Source organism: Salvelinus alpinus, chromosome 1 (assembly GCF_045679555.1).
Source record: "Salvelinus alpinus chromosome 1, SLU_Salpinus.1, whole genome shotgun sequence".
NCBI lineage: Eukaryota > Metazoa > Chordata > Actinopteri > Salmoniformes > Salmonidae > Salvelinus > Salvelinus alpinus.
This window is the reverse complement of record NC_092086.1, coordinates 112,548,689-112,567,719: the sequence shown is the minus strand read 5'-3', so window position 1 is coordinate 112,567,719 and position 19,031 is coordinate 112,548,689. Positions and strand designations below refer to the sequence as shown.

General features: G+C 43.3%; 1 protein-coding gene and 1 long non-coding RNA gene across 2 annotated transcripts in view; both read left to right on the top strand.

Moving 5' to 3' along the window:
- LOC139539141 (uncharacterized) overlaps positions 1-19,031 on the top strand; it is a 239,420-nt gene that overhangs the window by 81,924 nt on the left and 138,465 nt on the right. The window lies entirely within an intron of this gene.
- Positions 1,954-19,031, top strand: part of scarb2c (scavenger receptor class B, member 2c) — a 52,326-nt gene continuing 35,248 nt past the window's right edge. The window contains exons 1-6 of the mRNA XM_071341866.1: positions 1,954-2,170; positions 4,234-4,391; positions 5,008-5,152; positions 11,172-11,363; positions 11,772-11,863; positions 17,335-17,454. Of these exons, the coding sequence (XP_071197967.1) occupies positions 2,048-2,170; positions 4,234-4,391; positions 5,008-5,152; positions 11,172-11,363; positions 11,772-11,863; positions 17,335-17,454 (830 nt within the window). The 5' untranslated portion in view covers positions 1,954-2,047. The remainder of the gene's footprint in view (positions 2,171-4,233; positions 4,392-5,007; positions 5,153-11,171; positions 11,364-11,771; positions 11,864-17,334; positions 17,455-19,031) is intronic.

Sequence of the window (19,031 nt, the reverse complement as noted above, 5' to 3'; positions counted from 1 at the left end):
TTCTTGCAGATAACCAAAAATTTACAACTTTCAGAATATGAGACTGAAGTAAGATGACGATTAATGTTGACTGCTATTGACGTAAAATATTACTAAATCTTTAAGAGTTTATTCGGAAGATAACAGCTCTATAAATATTATTTTGTGGTGTCCCTCTCTAGTTAATTACATTTACATGATTAGTTCAATCAGGTAATATTAATTACGTAGAAATTATTTTATAGAATAGTATGTCATAGCAATTAATCCGGCATAACCAAAGACACGACACCACTGTTCCCCGGTAGACTGACAGTTAACCCACTGTTCCCCGGTAGACTGACAGTTAACCCACTGTTCCCCTGGAGGCTGACAGTTAACCCACTGTTCCCTGGTAGGCTGACAGTTAACCCACTGTTCCCCGGTAGACTGACAGTTAACCCACTGTTCCCCTGGAGGCTGGCAGTTAACCCACTGTTCCCCGGTAGGCCATCATTGAAAATAAGAATTTGTTCTTAACTGACTTGCCTAGTTAAATGAAGGTGAAAAATAAATAAAAATTACTACAGGAGTAGCCATGGAAGCTCCATCAGTCTGCAAAGTAGTTTCCCCAATCAGTCTTACAGCCTCTACATATGATACATCATGAAAGAATTTACATACATTTAAAAACAATGTGTGTGTGTGTGTGTGTGTGTGTGTGTGTGTGTGTGTGTGTGTGTGTGTGTGTGTGTGTGTGTGTGTGTGTGTGTGTGTGTGTGTGTGTGCGCATATATCAGTTACACATAAATATCAGTACATACACACAACAAGTAGGTCACATAGGGGAGAGGCGGTGTGCCATGAGGTGTTGCTTTATTTGTTTTTTGATAGCAGGATTGCTGTTCACTTGCGCAATATAAGATGGAAGGGAGTTCCATGCACTCATGACTCTGTATAATACTGTACATTTCCTTGAATTTGTTCTGGACCTGGGGACTGGGAAAAGAGTTGACTATGCAAAAAATGTTGAATTTCCAACACATTAATGTTTTTAAAAATAAAAAGAAGAAGTGACTCAGTCAGTCTTTCCTCAACTCTTAGCCAAGAGAGACTGGCATGCGTAGTATTAATGTCAGCCCTCTGATTACAACGAAGAGCAAGATGTGTCTCTCTCTTCTGGGCCAGCTGCAGCTTAACTAAGGCTTTCTTTGCAGCACTTCACCACATGACTGGACAATAATCAAGATAAGATAAAACTAGAGCCTGCAGGACTTGCTTTGTGGAGTGTGTGGTGTCAAAGAAGCAGAACATCTCTTTATTACAGACAGACCTCTCCTCATCTTTACAACCACTCAATCTACAGTACACAGCAACACCTCCCCCATAAACATTCCTGTCTCTTCTATAGATGTTATATCCTTGTATTGCTACTGCTTTATCAAAGTAATTATCTAGGTGAGACTCAGAAATGGCTAATATACTAATGTTATCTTATGTTAGCAAGTTGTTAACCTTATTTTCAAAGCTACATATATTAATATGGGCTATTTTCAGCCCTTTCCTGGGTAGCTTCTCAGAGATAGACATAATATAGAAAAGAGCAAACAAAGCAAGAGAAAAAAATGTATGAGTTCAGCAGTCCTTTAATCAGCTGGTGTGTGTGTGATGCGGGGGTTAAAGCTACGAACCCATAGGCAGTGGTTCCAAACATTTTTCGGTTACTTTACCACCAACTGAAGTTTTCTCTGCCTGGAGTACATGTGCATTTTACCAGTAGGCTTATGGACTCATGTCTTCTCAAGTACCCCTGTTGATATGCCCGGCACCCCCAGTGGTCTGCGTACCCCTGGTTGGGAACTACTGGTGTAATGAATTCACACTCCAGAACGGTAGGCGGAAACACTGGACTAGATAAGAGAAATAGATGAAATGGGGGGCCTCACACTCCAGTACAGTAGGTGGTGGTGTATCCACCTTTCAGTTGGTTGCAATCCGCCATTACACAGTTAAAGAAGAAGAAGTGGTTAGCAAGGGAAAGATATCTGGCTAGCGTTGGACATATCGTAACACTTGAAGTTGATCAATCATGTCAGTGAAATCGTGTTGTATTTACAGTACGGGAGTGATTTCTATTCTAACTTTGATAGCAGGCATAGTGCTGGTGCTTTCGCAGGTGTTTCAAAATATCCTCAACGCGAAGATAAAAAAGGTAACGTTAATGCTAGCCAGCGGCAAGCTAGTTAGCAGGCCAACTTGGTTGTCCAACCAACTAGCTAAACAGAGACGAATTGTATTTTTATTTTAACGTCCAGTAATCTAATCTAACTAGAGATCGCGTTAGAATGCAGCTAACTGTAACGTAGTTTGGCAGTTTAAGCTTGCTTGCTAGCTAACCCGTTGTAGCCTACTAACGTTAAAGTACTTTGTTTACAGTAAGCTTAGTCCGATTGTTTTTTTGTTTTTTTAATCACTGTGAACTTGACAAGCTATTTTTGTCTGAATTGAATGCATTGACATACATAGCCGATCAAAATATGAATGTTGTTAAAATATACAGTACCAGTCAAAAGTTTGGACACACCTTTTCATTCCAGGGTTTTTCCTTTATTTGTATTATTTTCTACATTGTAGAATAATAGTGAAGACATCAAAACTATGAAATAACACATATGGAATCATGTAGTAACCAACAAAGTGTTGGTTATATATTATATATTATAAATATATTTTATATCTGAGATTCTTCACAGTAGCCACCCTTTGTCTTGATGACAGCTTTGCACACCCATGGCATTGTCTCAACCAGCTTCATGAGTCAGTCACTTGGAATGCATTTCAATTAACAGGTGTGCCATGTTAATTTGTGTAATTTCTTTACTCCTTAATGCGTTTGAGCCAATCAGTTGTGTTGTGACAAGGTAGGGGTGGTATACAGAAGATAGGGCTATTTGGTAAAATACCAAGTCGATATTATGTCAAGAACAGCTCAAATAAGCAGAGAGAAACGACAGTCCATCATTACTTTAAGACATGAAGGTCAGGCAATCCGGAAAATTTCAAGAACTTTGAAAGTTTCTTCAAGTGCAGTCGCAAAAACCATCAAGCGCTATGATGAAACTGTCTCATGAGGATCGCTACAGAAATGGAAGACCCAGAGTTACCTCTGCTGCAGAGGATAAGTTCATTAGAGTTACCAGACTCAGAAATTACAGCCCAAATAAATGCTTCACAGAGTTCAAGTAACAGACACATCTCAACATCAACTGTTCAGGGGAGACTGTGTGAATCAGGCCTTCATGGTTGAATTGCTGCAAAGAAACCACTACTAAAAGGACACCAATAAGGAGAGACTTGCTTGGGCCAAGAAACACGAGCAACAGACATTAGATTGGTGGAAATTTGTCCTTTGCTCTGGAGTCCAAATTGGAGATTTCTGGTTCCAACTGCCGTGTCTTTGTGAGACACAGAGTAGGTGAATGGATGATGTGGTTCCTGCCGTGAAGCATGGAGGAGGAGGTGTGATGGTGACACTGTCTGATTTGTTTAGAATTCAATTCACACAGCATTCTGCAGTGATACGCCATCCTATCTGGTTTGCGCTTAGTGGGACTATCATTTGTTTTTCAACCGGACAATGACCCAACACACCTCCAGGCTGTGTATGGGCGATTTGACCAAGAAGGAGAGTGATGGAGTGCTGTATCAGATGACCTGGCCTCCACAGTCACCCAACCTTAGCCGAAGTGAGATGGTTTGGGATGAGTTGGACCGCAGAGTGAAGGAAAAGCAGCCAACAAGTGGTCAGCATATGTGGCAACTCCTTTAAGACTGTTGTAAAAGTGTTTCAGGTGATGCTGGTTGAGAAAATACCAAAGAATGTGCAAAGCTGTCATCAAGCTAAAGGGTGGCAACTTTGAAGAATCTGACATTTAAAATATATTTTTGATTGAACTCTTTAAAAAAATAAAAAATGTTTGGTTACTACATTATTCCATATGTGTTATTTCATAATCTTCAATATTATACTGCAATGTAGAAAATAGTAAAAAATAAAGAAAAACCCTTGAATGAGTCCAAGCTTTTGACTGGTACTGTATGCTATGTTGTAGTTAGGCGGACAAACAAATGTTTTAAGTTGGCTACTACTACTGTTCACGTTAGCTACCTGGTTCAATCATCTGTCATGGGATTCAAGCTTTCATATTGGCTTTTGTGGTCACAAGTTCTTGATCTAGCTATGTGTTTACTAACCAGTGCACGTTGAACCCTTAGGAGATTGTGCTTAGGAATGGCACACATGCGTTTGATGTGTGGGAGAACCCACCACCTCCAGTCTACATGCAGTTCTACTTCTTTAATGTGACCAACCCGGCAGAGGTACTGAAGGGAGAGCGGCCTGCCGTTCTAGAGGTCGGACCTTACACATACAGGTGAGCTGTGGCGCAATTAATTGACAACGAGTAAAACTGTCACAGGCTATTAGATGAGATGCAGTCGGAGGATGTGGTCATCTTTTCCTAAGCCATTTCTAAATAAATCTGTTCTGACAGTTGTCATGTGATAGTCTTTGTCAATAAGTAGGAAGGAACTCAGCTGATGTCGCTGTAACTGGTGACATCATGTCATGTCCTAACTTAACAGGATCAGGAGATTTTGTGCTAAATGTGTTCCTCTATGAATGAACCCAGCTTAGGATAGGAGGCTTGTTGGCCTCTCTCTTGGCAGCATGAACCCTAGCCCCGATAAGACGGTTATCACTGAGGCGATCGAGTCAGCACTAGGCCTTCGTCTCTATGGCTGCGTTTACATAGGCAGCCCAATTCTGATCTATTACCCTATTATTTGTCTTTTTGACCAGTTAGATTAGATCTTTTGGCAACAACTGGCATGATAACACAAACAGATTTAGGACCAGGCTAATGTTTCCTTACACTTTTATCATAACATCTTATCTGGCTTGCCCTCATCAGACATATTTTTGTCTTCAGCACATTCTTCATTGCTCTTGCCATCACTCACTGTGTTGTGTAATGTTTCCTTGCTCAGGGAGTTTCGTCCAATGGAGCAAGTGAATTTCCTGGAGAATGGAACCAAAGTGTCAGCTGTCAACACTAAGACCTATGTGTTTCAGTCTGACATGTCCAAAGGTCCAGAGAGTGACTTGATCAGAACAATCAACATCCCAGCTATGGTAGGGTACAACACAAACACACTTCCCTAATCAGAAAAGTTAAGACCCTGGCTGTGGTAAGGTTAGCTACAATAATACAAACTGCCTCTTTTGTGTATGAAACTTAGAGAGAGTGTTCTGATTTGAAGAGAGTTGTAGCAGAGGCACCACGACGAGATTTACATAGTACAGTATATACATCAACGTTTCAATTTACATTAGCAACGGAATGTCATGTGCTGAGAGAGGGTTCGTGGGTTTAGCTCAAATTTACCGTAAAGATTCCAGTGTAGCCAGTAAAGCGCTCTGCAATGTCCACGCAAACGGATCCGCAACGGCTCGGACGGCGCTTCGTTTGCGTAGCTCTTTACGTAGGACTACAGACTTTTGTGCGGCTTAATTTGTTTGGAACATGATACAAAGGGAGTTCCATTTGCGTAGACTGTGAAATCACTATGGAGAGCCCTTAAACATGCTTTTAACAAACTATTCAACTATGTAGCAAATATTCATCCTAACCATATTACACTTTTGAATAATGCAACAATTCACAGGCATGTGCAGACAAAGGGTTTATTTTCTCCTCCGTACATTTCAGCGTCAATATAAAAGCACAGAGCTAGCTAAAACTAACATGCTTCATCAAGTAACGTTAGACTATCAAAAATGGACTATTACCCCTCTCACTTTTCCATAAGTGGCCACCAGCCAGCCAGTTCCAGGCTAGGGGAGTCTGGGGCCAACAGCCAGCCAGTTCCAGGCTAGGGGAGTCTGGGGCCAACAGCCAGCCAGTTCCAGGCTAGGGGAGTCTGGGGCCAACAGCCAGCCAGTTCCAGGCTAGGGGAGTCTGGGGCATCCGGCCACCAGCCAGTTCCAGGCTAGTGGAGTCTGGGGCGTCTGGCTACCAGCCAGCCAGTTCCAGGCTAGGGGAGTCTGGGGCGTCTGGCTACCAGCCAGCCAGTTCCAGGCTAGGGGAGTCTGGGGCGTCTGGCTACCAGCCAGCCAGTTCCAGGCTAGGGGAGTCTGGGGCGTCTGGCTACCAGCCAGCCAGTTCCAGGCTAGGGGAGTCTGGGGCGTCTGGCTACCAGCCAGCCAGTTCCAGGCTAGGGGAGTCCTTTGGGGTCATGGTACTAATCAGAACGAGCTCTGTTTTGGTGGCCTCTGGTAAAGTCGACTGTCTTGATTTCATCTGAAATACACAGCTAAATGATTCAATACTTTACCTCCCAGATTGGTAAAATGAGTTGTGGTATTGAGTAGGAAGACATGACTTTACAAATACATTGACTGAAAATGTATGAATTCAGTGTGTTGTTTTGGATGTTATCTAGGCCTACACGGTCTGGACTATTTTCTAAGTAAGAACTTTTTTAAACATTAAACCAGGCTTCTTTTAAAAAAAAAAAATATTATTTTTATTTAACCAGGTAGGCCAGTTGAGAACAAGTTCTCATTTACAACTGTGACCTGGCCAAGATAAAGCAAAGCAGTGCGACAAAAACAACAACAGAGTTACACATAAACAAACGTACAGTCAATAACACAATAGAAAAATATGTATACAGTGTGTGCAAATGAAGTAAGGAGGTAAGGCAATAAATAGGCCATAGTGGCAAAGTAATTACAATTTAGCAATTAACACTGGAGTGATATATGTGCAGATGAGGTTGTGCAAGTAGAAATACTGGTTTGCAAAAGAGCAGAAAAACAAAAACAGATATGGGGATGAGGTAGGTAGTTGGTTGGATGGGCTATTTACAGATGGGCTGTGTACAGCTGCAGCGATCCGTAAGCTGCTCTGACAGCTGTTGCTTAAAGTTAGTGAGGGAGATATGTCTCCAACTTCAGTGAATTAAAAAAATATTTACTTTTTATTTTTTGGCAATTCATTCCAGTCATTGGCAGCAGAGAACTGGAAGGAAAGGCGGCTAAAGGAGGTGTTGGCTTTGTGGATGGCCAGTGAAATATACCTGCTTTAGCGTGTACTACGGGTTGGTGTCGCTATGGTGACCAGTGAGCTGAGATAAGGCTTTACCTAGCAAAGACTTATAGATGACCTGGAGCCAGTGGGTTTGGCGACGAATATGTAGCGAGGACCAGCCAACGAGAGCATACAGGTCGCAGTGGTGGGTAGTATATGGGGCTTTCGTGACAAAACGGATGGCACTGTGATAAACTACATCCAATTTGCTGAGTAGAGTGTTGGAGGCTATTTTGTAAATTACATCTCCGAAGTCAAGGATAGGTAGGATAGTCAGTTTTACGAGGGTATGTTTGGCAGCATGAGTGAAGGATGCTTTGTTGGGAAATAGGAAGCCAATTCTAGATTTAATTTTGGATTGGAGATGCTTAATATGAGTCTGGAAGGGGAGTTTACAGTCTAGCTAGACACCTAGGTATTTATAGTTGTCCACATATTCTAAGTCAGAACTATCCAGAGTAGTGATGCTAGTCAGGCAGGTGCGGGCAGCGATCGTTTGAAGGGCATACATTTGGTTTTACTAGCATTTAAGAGCAGTTGGAGGCCACGGAAGGAGTGTTGTGTTGAAGCTTGTTTGGAGGTTTGTTAACACAGTGTCCAAAGAAGGGCCAGATGTATACAGAATGGTGTCGTCTGCGTAGAGGTGGATCAAAGAATTACCCGCAGCAAGAGTGACATCATTGATGTATACAGAGAAAAGAGACTGCCAGAGGTCCGGACAACAGGCCCTCCGATTTGACACACTGAACTCTATCTGAGAAGTAGTTGGTAAACCAGGCGAGGCAGTCATTAGAGAAGCCAAGTCTGCTGATAAGAATACAGTAATTGACAGAGTCGAAAGCCTTGGCGAAGTCGATGAAGACGGCTCCACAGTAATGTCTTTTATCGATGGCGGTTATGATATCGTTTAGGACCTTGAGCGTAGCTGAGGTGCACCCGTGACCAGCTCGGAAACCGGATTGCATAGCGGAGAAGGTACGGTGGGATTCGAAATGGTCGGTGATCTGTTTGTTCACTTGGCTTTCAAAGATTTCAGAAAGGCAGGGCAGGATGGATATAGGTCTGTAACAGTTTGGGTCTAGAATGTCTGAGGGATGACCGCGGCCGCTTTCCAATCTTTAGGAATATCAGACGATACGAAAGAGAGGTTGAACAGACTAATAATATGGGTTGCGAAAATGGCGGCGGATAATTTTAGGAAGAGAGGGTCCAGATTGTCTAGCCCAGCTGATTTGTAGGGATCCAGTTTTTGCAGCTCTATCAGAACATTAGCTGTCTGGATTTGGGTGAAGGAGAAGCTGGGGGGGCTTGGGCCAGTTTCTGCGGGAGGTGCAGAGCTGTTGGCCGGGGATGGGGTAGCCAGGTGGAAAGCATGGCCGGCCGTAGAGAAATGCTTATTGTGATTATCGTGGATTTATCGGTGGTGACAGTGTTTCCTAGCCTCAGTGCAGTGGGCAGCTGGGAGGAGGTGCTCTTATTCTCCATGGACTTTAGTGTCTCAACTTTTTGGAATTAGTGCTACAGGAAGCAAATTTCTGTTTGAAAAAGCTAGCCTTTGCTTTCCTGACTGTGTATATTGGTTCCTGACTTCCCTGAAAAGTTGCATATCACGGGGACTATTCGAAACTAGTGCAGTACGCCACAGGATGTTTTTGTGCTGGACAAGGGCAGTAAAGTCTGGAGTGAACCTTGGGCTATATTTTTTTATATTTTTTTAAAGAATAACCAGGCATCCTCTGTTGACGGGATGAGGTCAATATCCTTCCAGGATACCCGGGCCAGGTCGATTAGAAAGGCCTGCTCGCAGAAGTATTTTAGGGAGCGTTTGACAGTGATGAGGGGTGGTTGTTTGACCGTGGACCTATAACGAACGCAGGCAGTGATCGCTGAGATCCTGGTTGAAAACAGCAGGGGTGTATTCTCTTGAGATTAGTCATTTCCTGTTTTACTGCAAGATATTAAATGTTTTCAAATTATGTATTTTATTGGCCCTGCTGCTGTGGACACTTAGCCAATGTGTCATTATTATTTTTTTTACTCTCTCTTTAACAGTTTGACCTGTCAATTAATCACTGTGGGTTGGATTGTCAAGGGAGGGGGCAGGATGTCTGAGTCATGGAGTTGGTAGGGTTTCAGACCTGTCAATTAATCACTGTGGGTGGGATTGTCAGGGGAGGGGGCAGGATGTCTGAGTCATGGAGTTGGTAGGGTTTCAGACCTGTCAATTAATCACTGTGGGTGGGATTGTCAGGGGAGGGGGCAGGATGTCTGAGTCATGGAGTTGGTAGGGTTTCAGACCTGTCAATTAATCACTGTGGGTGGGATTGTCAGGGGAGGGGGCAGGATGTCTGAGTCATGGAGTTGGTAGGGTTTCAGACCTGTCAATTAATCACTGTGGGTTGGATTGTCAAGGGAGGGGGCAGGATGTCTGAGTCATGGAGTTGGTAGGGTTTCAGACCTGTCAATTAATCACTGTGGGTGGGATTGTCAGGGGAGGGGGCAGGATGTCTGAGTCATGGAGTTGGTAGGGTTTCAGACCTGTCAATTAATCACTGTGGGTGGGATTGTCAGGGGAGGGGGCAGGATGTCTGAGTCATGGAGTTGGTAGGGTTTCAGACCTGTCAATTAATCACTGTGGGTGGGATTGTCAGGGGAGGGGGCAGGATGTCTGAGTCATGGAGTTGGTAGGGTTTCAGACCTGTCAATTAATCACTGTGGGTTGGATTGTCAAGGGAGGGGGCAGGATGTCTGAGTCATGGAGTTGGTAGGGTTTCAGACCTGTCAATTAATCACTGTGGGTTGGATTGTCAAGGGAGGGGGCAGGATGTCTGAGTCATGGAGTTGGTAGGGTTTCAGACCTGTCAATCAATCACTGTGGGTTGGATTGTCAGGGGAGGGGGCAGGATGTCTGAGTCATGGAGTTGGTAGGGTTTCAGACCTGTCAATCAATCACTGTGGGTGGGATTGTCAGGGGAGGGGGCAGGATGTCTGAGTCATGGAGTTGGTAGGGTTTCAGACCTGTCAATCAATCACTGTGGGTTGGATTGTCAGGGGAGGGGGCAGGATGTCTGAGTCATGGAGTTGGTAGGGTTTCAGACCTGTCAATCAATCACTGTGGGTTGGATTGTCAGGGGAGGGGGCAGGATGTTTGAGTCATGGAGTTGGTAGGGTTTCAGACCTGTCAATCAATCACTGTCGGTGGGATTGTCAGGGGAGGGGGCAGGATGTTTGAGTCATGGAGTTGGTAGGGTTTCAGACCTGTCAATCAATCACTGTGGGTTGGATTGTCAGGGGAGGGGGCAGGATGTCTGAGTCATGGAGTTGGTAGGGTTTCAGACCTGTCAATCAATCACTGTGGGTTGGATTGTCAGGGGAGGGGGCTGATTGTTTCCGAGTCACAGAGTTGGTAGCGTTTCAGACTTCAAGTTGAAGTTTTGTCACATGCAGAAGTACAGTGAAATGCTTAACTTGCATGCGCTACCCAGTAGTCAATATAAACACAGTATTACCAGGGCTCTAAAGAGAGACAAAGTATTTCACTGTGTGACCTGGAGTTTTATTTTGGGAGCACTGGGCGATTTATGAAAAATATCTTCTAGATAATAATTGTTGTAATGATAAGGCTTGGCTGTACCATTGTTTTAGAGTGCCCTAGAGAAACAAGTGTGTGCAGATTAGTTATCGTCATGGTTGCACCATTACTACAGCGAAAACGTCTTCCTTCCTTCATTCATGCATTTATCTGCCGAAGAAGCTATCCGTTTTAAATTGGTAGCACATGACATTTTTTACATTTAGATCCCTGAGTATAATGAAATTATTTTAAAAAATATATATACATACATACAGGGCTCCCGAGTGGCGCAGCGGTCTAAGGCACTGCATCTCAGTGCAAGAGGCGTCACTACAGTCCCTGGTTCGATTCCAGGCTGTATCACATCCGGCCGTGATTGGGAGTCCCATAGGGCGGTGCACAATTGGCCCAGCGTCGTCCGGGTTAGCTTGTGAATGACGAATCCTTCAGTTCTGTTTATTCTCTTTCTCTCTCTCTGTTCCCAGACGGTGATGGAAAAATTCAAGAACACGTTAGTTATTGCCAATATCATCTCATCTTACATGAAGTCGGTCAATGAAGACCTATTCACTACACACAGTGTGGGAGAACTGCTTTGGGGCTATCAGGATGGCCTTCTCAAAGCTCTGAAAGTGGTGGAGCCTACATTAGATGATGTGTTTGGACTCTTCTACAAGGTTTGAAACTCACTACACACTGTATGATTGGTTGTAATATGTTGATTGGAATTAGATATTAGTATTTATGTCTTTTAAAAGTGGTTGGTTATTTAAGTGCTATGGTAATAATGTTTTGTAACTAGTCACTTCCATTAAGCAAGTATAGAATTAGATCTATGAAATCCTTGTCATGTAAATGTATATAGAGAACTGTTTGTTTCAGATACAACACACTGTTTTACAGGTCTAGAGAACAACATTGTTTCAGATACAACACACTGTTTTACAGGTCTAGAGGACAACATTGTTTCAGATACAACACACTGTTTTACAGGTCAATGATTTTGTTTCTCTAGGTCAGTGTTCTGTTTTGAGGAACTCGTGAAGGAGAGAGAGTTTGATGGTGGTTATGTTTTTGTATTTCAGCAAAATGCTACAGATGATGGAGAGTATGTGTTTCTGACCGGTCAACAGAGTTATAAGGACTTTGCCGTTATAGATCAGTGGAAGGGCCAAAGGTAAGCCTTCTATAGAACATTCCACCACATACTATGTTATAAACATATCAATACGAAGGTATTAGGCCTCCTATTGTCAAGGAGGACCATAAACGCAAACTAATTTAATCTGTAATCTAATTGTTCAGTTTGTGTAACTGATATACAGTGCCTTCGGAAAGTGTACAGACCCCTTGACGACTTCCACATTTTGTTACGTTACAGCCTTATTCTAAAATGGATTAAATATTATTTTTTCCCCCTCAGCAATCTACACACAATACCCCATAATGACAGCACAAATAGGTTTTTGGATTTTTAAAAACAATTGATAAAAAATAAAAATGATACCTTATTAAATAGCCACCTGTTAAATAGCCATCACTAGCACAGAGAGGCTGCTGCCTAAATATACACTACTGGTCAAATGTTTTAGAACACCTACTCATTCAAGGGTTTTTCTGTAATTTTACTATTTTCTACATTGTAGAATAATAGTGAAGACATCAAACTATGAAATAACACATATGGAATCATGTAGTAACCAAAAAAGTGTTAAACAAATCAAAATATATTTGAGATTCTTCAAATAGCCAGCCTTTGCCTTGATGACAGCTTTGCACACTCTTGGCATTCTCTCAACCAGCTTGACCTGGAATGCTTTTCCAACAGTCTTGAAGGACTTCCCACACATACTGTGCACTTGTTGGCTGCTTTTCCTTCACTCTGCGGTCCAACTCATCCCAAACCATCTCAATTAGGTTGAGGTCGGGGGATTGTGGAGGCCAGGTCATCTGATGCAGCCCTCCATCACTCTCCTTCTTGGTCAAATAGCCCTTACACAGCCTGGAGTTGTGTTGGGTCATTGTCCTGTTACAAAACAAATGATAGTCCACTAAGCCCAAACCAGATGGGATGACGTATCGCTGCAGATTGCTGTGGTAGTCATGTTGGTTAAGTGTGCCATGAATTGTAAATATATCACAGACAGCGTCACCAGCAAACCACCCACACACCATAACACCACCACTTCCATGCTTCACGGTGGGAAATACACATGTGGAGATCCTCCGTTCACCCACACCGCGTCTCACAAATACATGGCGGTTGGGACCAAAAATCTCAAATTTGGACTCCAGAGCAAAGGACAGATTTCCACCAGTCTAATGTCCATTGCTCGTGTTTCTTGGCCCAAGCAAGTCTCTTCTTATTGGTGTCCTTTTTAGTAGTGGTTTCTTTATCAGCAATTCGACCATGAAGGCCTGATTCACACAGTCTCCTCTGAACAGTTGATGTTGAGATGTGTCTGTTACCTGAACTCTGAAGCATTTATTTGGGCTGGTAACTCTAATGAACTTATCCTCTGCAGCAGAGGTAACTCTGGGTCTTCCATTCCTCTGGCGGTCCTCATGAGAGCCAGTTTCATCATAGCGCCTGATGGGTTTTGTGACTGCACTTGAAGAAACTTTCAAAGTTCTTGAACATTTCCAGATTGCCTGACCTTCATGTCTTAAAGTAATGATGGACTTTTATCTTTGCTTATTTGAGCTGTTCTTGACATAATATGGACTTGGTCTTTTACCAGATAGGGCTATCTTCTGTATTACCCCCCACCCCACCTTGTCACAACACAACTGATTGGCTCAAACACCATTAAGGAAAGAAATTCCACAAATAATTTTTTTAGAAGGTACACCTGTTAAGTGAAATGCATTCCAGGTGACTACCTCATGAAGCTAGCTGAGAGAATGCCAAAGAGTGTGCAAAGCTGTCATCAAGAAAAAGGGATGGCTATTTGAAGAATCTCAAATATAACATTTAGATTTTAACAATTTTTGGGGGGGGTTACTACATGATTCCATATGTGTTATTTCATTGTTTTGATGTTGATATGAGAATTATGTTCGCGATGTTCATAAACCAATTCAATTAAACTACTCAGTCTGCTAATCAGGATTTGTAAGAAACTGGTTGAAATGAATCAGACGGCGGCCCAGCTACGATAGTCAGAGTTTATTCACGAGAGCACTCCTTAGTTGTACAAAAACCATTCATTTTATACTAGCTCCTTCCACACATACTATTCCACACAATCAGAATTCATACGCACATACATTTGCACACAAACAGTAGGTATCCTCCTCCTCCTGTATCCTCCTACTGATTAGGGAACCGTGAGAATCACTCCCTGTCCTTTCCCCAATCTCTGTGGCCCCTAGCCAAGGTCGGCACCGAGTCTTGCTCAGTGCTTAAGACACTTTAGAGACATATTGTACAGTTTTATATTGTTTTACCCTAATTCGGACTAAAACTACACTCCTCATTTAATTATACTTTTACTGACTAAACCTAAACAAACCCATCAGATAATAAATGTGTGATTTTAATCAATTTCATACCGTTTATAAGGTTTCAGTGTGGGAATTATTTCATCATTATCTTTCAACATTTAAATTACTTTAACAGATGTCTTCACTATTATTCCACAATGGAATGGAAAATAGTAAAAATAAAGAAAAACCCTTGAATGAGTAGGTGTTCTAAAACTATTGTCTGTGTATTTTATATATTCTTATTCCATTATTTTACTTAGATTTGTGTGTATTAGGTATTTCCTGTGAAATTGTTAGATATTACTTGTTAGATATTTCTGTGCTGTCGGAACTGGAAGCACAAGCATTTCACTACATCTGCTAAACACGTATGTAACCAATAACATTTGATTTGGGTGGCCAGACAGAAGCCACTCTTCAGTAAAAGGCACATGACAGCCCGCTTGGAGTTTGTCAAAAGGCTTCTAAAGGACTCTCAGACCATGAGAAACAAGATTCTCTGGTCTGATGAAACCAAGATTGAAGCCTTTGGCCTGAATGCCAAGCGTCACGTCTGGAGGAAACCTGGCACCATCCTTACGGTGAAGAATGGTAGCATCATGCTGTGGGGATGTTGTTCAGCGGCAGGGACTGGGAGACTAGTCAGGATCGAGGGGAAAGATGAATGGAGCAAAGAGGGAGGGATCCTTGATGAAAACCTGCTCAGAACCTCAGACTGGGGCTAAGATTCACCTTCCAACAGGACAATGTGACCCTAAGCACACAGCCAAGACAACGCAGGAGTGGCTTCGGGACAAGTCTCTGAATGTCCTTGAGTGGCTCAGCCAGAGCCCGGACTTGAACCCGATCAAACATCTCTGGAGAGACCTGAAAATGGCTGTGCAGCAATGCTCCCCATCCAACCTGACAGAGCTTGAGGATCTGTAGAGAAGAATGGGAGAAACTCCCCAAATACAGGTGTGCCAAGCTTGCAGCGTCATACCCAAGAAGACTCGAGGCTGTAATCGCTGTCAAAGGTGCTTTAACAAAGTACCCAGTAAAGGGTCTGAATACTTATGTGAATGTGTTATATACAGTGGGGAGAACAAGTATTTGATACACTGCCGATTTTGCAAGTTTCCCTACTTACAAAGCATGTAGAGGTCTGTAATTTTTATCATAGGTACACTTCAACTGTGAGAGACGGAATCTAAAACAAAAATCCAGAAAATCACATTGTATGATTTTTAAGTAATTTGCATTTTATTGCATGACATAAGTATTTGATCACCTACCAACCAGTAAGAATTCCAGCTCTCACAGACCTGTTAGTCTTTCTTTAAGAAGCCCTCCTGTTCTCCACTCATTACATGTATTAACTGCACCTGTTTGAACTCGTTACCTGTATAAAAGACACCTGTCCACACACTCAATCAAACAGACTCCAACCTCTCCACAATGGCCAAGACCAGAGAGCTGTGTAAGGACATCAGGGATAGAATTGTAGACCTGCACAAGGCTGGGATGGGCTACAGGACAATAGGCAAGCAGCTTGGTGAGAAGGCAACAACTGTTGGCGCAATTATTCGAAAATGGAAGAAGTTCAAGATGACGGTCAATCACCCTCGGTCTGGGGCTCCATGCAAGATCTCACCTCGTGGGGCATCAATGATCATGAGGAAGGTGAGGGATCAGCCCAGAACTACACGGCAGGACCTGGTCAATGACCTGGAGAGAGCTGGGACCACAGTCTCAAAGAAAACCATTAGTAACACACTACGCCGTCATGGATTAAAATCCTGCAGCGCACGCAAGGTCCCCCTGCTCAAGCCAGCGCATGTCCAGGCCCGTCTGATGTTTGCCAATGACATCTGGATGATCCAGAGGAGGAATGGGAGAAGGTCATGTGGTCTGATGAGACAAAAATTGAGCTTTTTGGTCTAAACTCCACTCGCCGTGTTTGGAGGAAAAAGAAGGATGAGTACAACCCCAAGAACACCATCCCAACCGTGAAGCATGGAGGTGGAAACATCATTCTTTGGGGATGCTTTTCTGCAAAGGAGACAGGACGACTGCACCGTATTGAGGGGAGGATGGATGGGGCCATGTATCGCGAGATCTTGGCCAACAACCTCCTTCCCTCAGTAAGAGCATTGAAGATGGGTCGTGGCTGGGTCTTCCAGCATGACAACGACCCGAAACACACAGCCAGGGCAACTAAGGAGTGGCTCCGTAAGAAGCATCTCAAGGTCCTGGAGTGGCCTAGCCAGTCTCCAGACCTGAACCCAATCGAAAATCTTTGGAGGGAGCTGAAAGTCCGTATTGCCCAGCGACAGCCCCGAAACCTGAAGGATCTGGAGAAGGTCTGTATGGAGGAGTGGGCCAAAATCCCTGCTGCAGTGTGTGCAAACCTGGTCAAGAACTACAGGAAACGTATGATGTCTGTAATTGCAAACAAAGGTTTCTGTACCAAATATTAAGTTGTGCTTTCCTGATGTATCAAATACTTATGTCATGCAATAAAATGCAAATGAATTACTTAAAAATCATACAATGTGATTTTCTGGATTTTTGTTTTAGATTCCGTCTCTCACAGTTGAAGTGTACCTATGATAAAAATTACAGACCTCTACATGCTTTGTAAGTAGGAAAACCTGCAAAATCGGCAGTGTATCAAATACTTGTTCTCCCCACTGTATCTTTTTTTGTTGCTTTGTCTTCATGGGGTATTGTGTGTAGATTGAGTTAGAAAAAATGATGTAATCCATTTTGTTACGTAACAACATGTGGAATAAGTCAAGGGGTCTGAATTAGGAGTTGCTCATACGGCGCATCTCATTATGAATGAAGACAGGGTGCAGAACTTAAATCAAAAGGAATATTTAGTCTCTAGTCTATTGTACTGCACCTGTTTTCCACAGCTTCTGGGGTTGCAGTAGAGATTGTCTGAGTGCACTGTAATTAACTAATAACTGTAATTTAGATGGGTGTTTTTTTCTTAGCCTCGTTAAACCTGATCTCACGTTTTTGTTTTAGTTCAGGTGACACCAAATGTGAGTGTTCTGGTCAGTGTGGTTTCGCAAGGCTAAATATGATCTAGAGTTCACAGAAAGCGAATACAGTCAGAACCCATTTTGAAGTGATAACCGTGATAACAATGCGTGTTCTCTCTGCGTGCAGCTCTCTGAATTGGTGGACCACAGATGAGTGTAACATGATCAATGGGACCAATGGGGCCTCCTTTCATCCAATCATCACCAAGAACGAGACCCTCTACATGTTTTCCTCTGATCTCTGCAGGTTGGTTTGGGTCTGAACTCTCATGTCTCTGTCATGGGTGTAGGCCTGTTACGGGGTTTGTATTACCGCCACACCGGCGGTCACGAGTCATGGCCGCAGTCAAATCCCACGTGACCGTTTAGTAACTAGGCTTCTCCAAGCTCTGATGCTGCTGATGGTCATTAGTAGCCTACCAAACTAGCTAACTGCCTGGTAATCAGCACTCTATTGTCCCTCTTATCACTCGGACATCAATGCAAATGTAATCAGAAATCTAATCGAACACGTCATTAGCTCATGTTGCGCAACATTTCTATAGGCTATGCAATTGATTGAGAATCCAGTTTTGATGGCCTCTATTAAAAAGAAGAGGCTTTTGTCAGCTTTCTATAGGCTAGGCCTAATATTTTTATTTCTCAACTTTCCTAATATTTAGCACATTGCTTCTCTTTACAACAGGAGTATAGCCTACCTGGCTGGCATTACGGGCTATTTAAGTGCATATTTGACATGTATTTTTTTGCCCCTGTTTCGAGAAAGGTACATGATAATGGTCCATTCTAAATAAATACAAATCCACATATATTATTTAGTATATGTAAAGACAAGATTAAATCAAGAATCGTATGGTGGGTGACTATCACTTGTGAATGATATATTATCCCTTTTGAACGATGCCCAGCTTGTGTGCAGTAAGGCAAGAAACAGCGCATCCTTGTTCCTCTAACATCTTCGATATGCGCCCCGGAATTCAATAGGGACGCGCACAGTTGCGTCTCGGACATGTCTGTCTTCACTTGTAGCCTGTGAGAAAGACCTGATCACGTGAAGGGTATTGGCTAATATGAATTTCTGAGAGAGCCATGTGAGGTGAGCGGTCCGCCGGAGCACGCGGTCCCGTGTGTCTCAGTTGGTAGAGCATGGCACTTGCAACGCCAGTGTTGTGGGTTCAATTCCCACGGGGGACCAGTACGAAAACATATATGAATATGTATGCACGCACTACTGTAAGTTGCTCTGGATAAGACCGTCTGTTAAATGACTAAAATGTGAAGGAAATTATAATTATATTCAGCCTAAGGCCACAACGACCACTGGCCGCAAAAGGAATTAATTGTTTTAAGGGGCATTACAGCCCCACAAAGAGCATGCCGCCGGGAAATTCGAGGCATTATCAAGTGCTTGTCAAATTGTGAATGAGAGACTGAAGTGTGTACAGCCTGCACAAAAAACAAAGCAGAGCTTTGCCTTTTCAACTTTAAAAAAATCATCATTAGTCGCATCATACAGCCTTAGAATGTATTATGGGTCTCCCGAGTGGTGCAGCGGTCTAAGGCTGTATGTAAGGATGTAATTACAGACCTGGGTTCGATCCCGGGCTGTATCACAACCGGCCGTCATCGGGAGTCCCATAGGGCGGCGCACAATTGGCCCAGCGTCGTCCGGGTTAGGGGAGGGTTTGGCCGGGGGGCTTTACTTAGCTCATCGCTCTCTAGCGACTCCTTGTGGCGGGCCGGGTGCCTGCAGGCCGAACTCGGTCGTCAGTTGAACGCTGTGTCCTTTGACACATTGGTGTGGCTGGCATCCAGGTTAAGTGG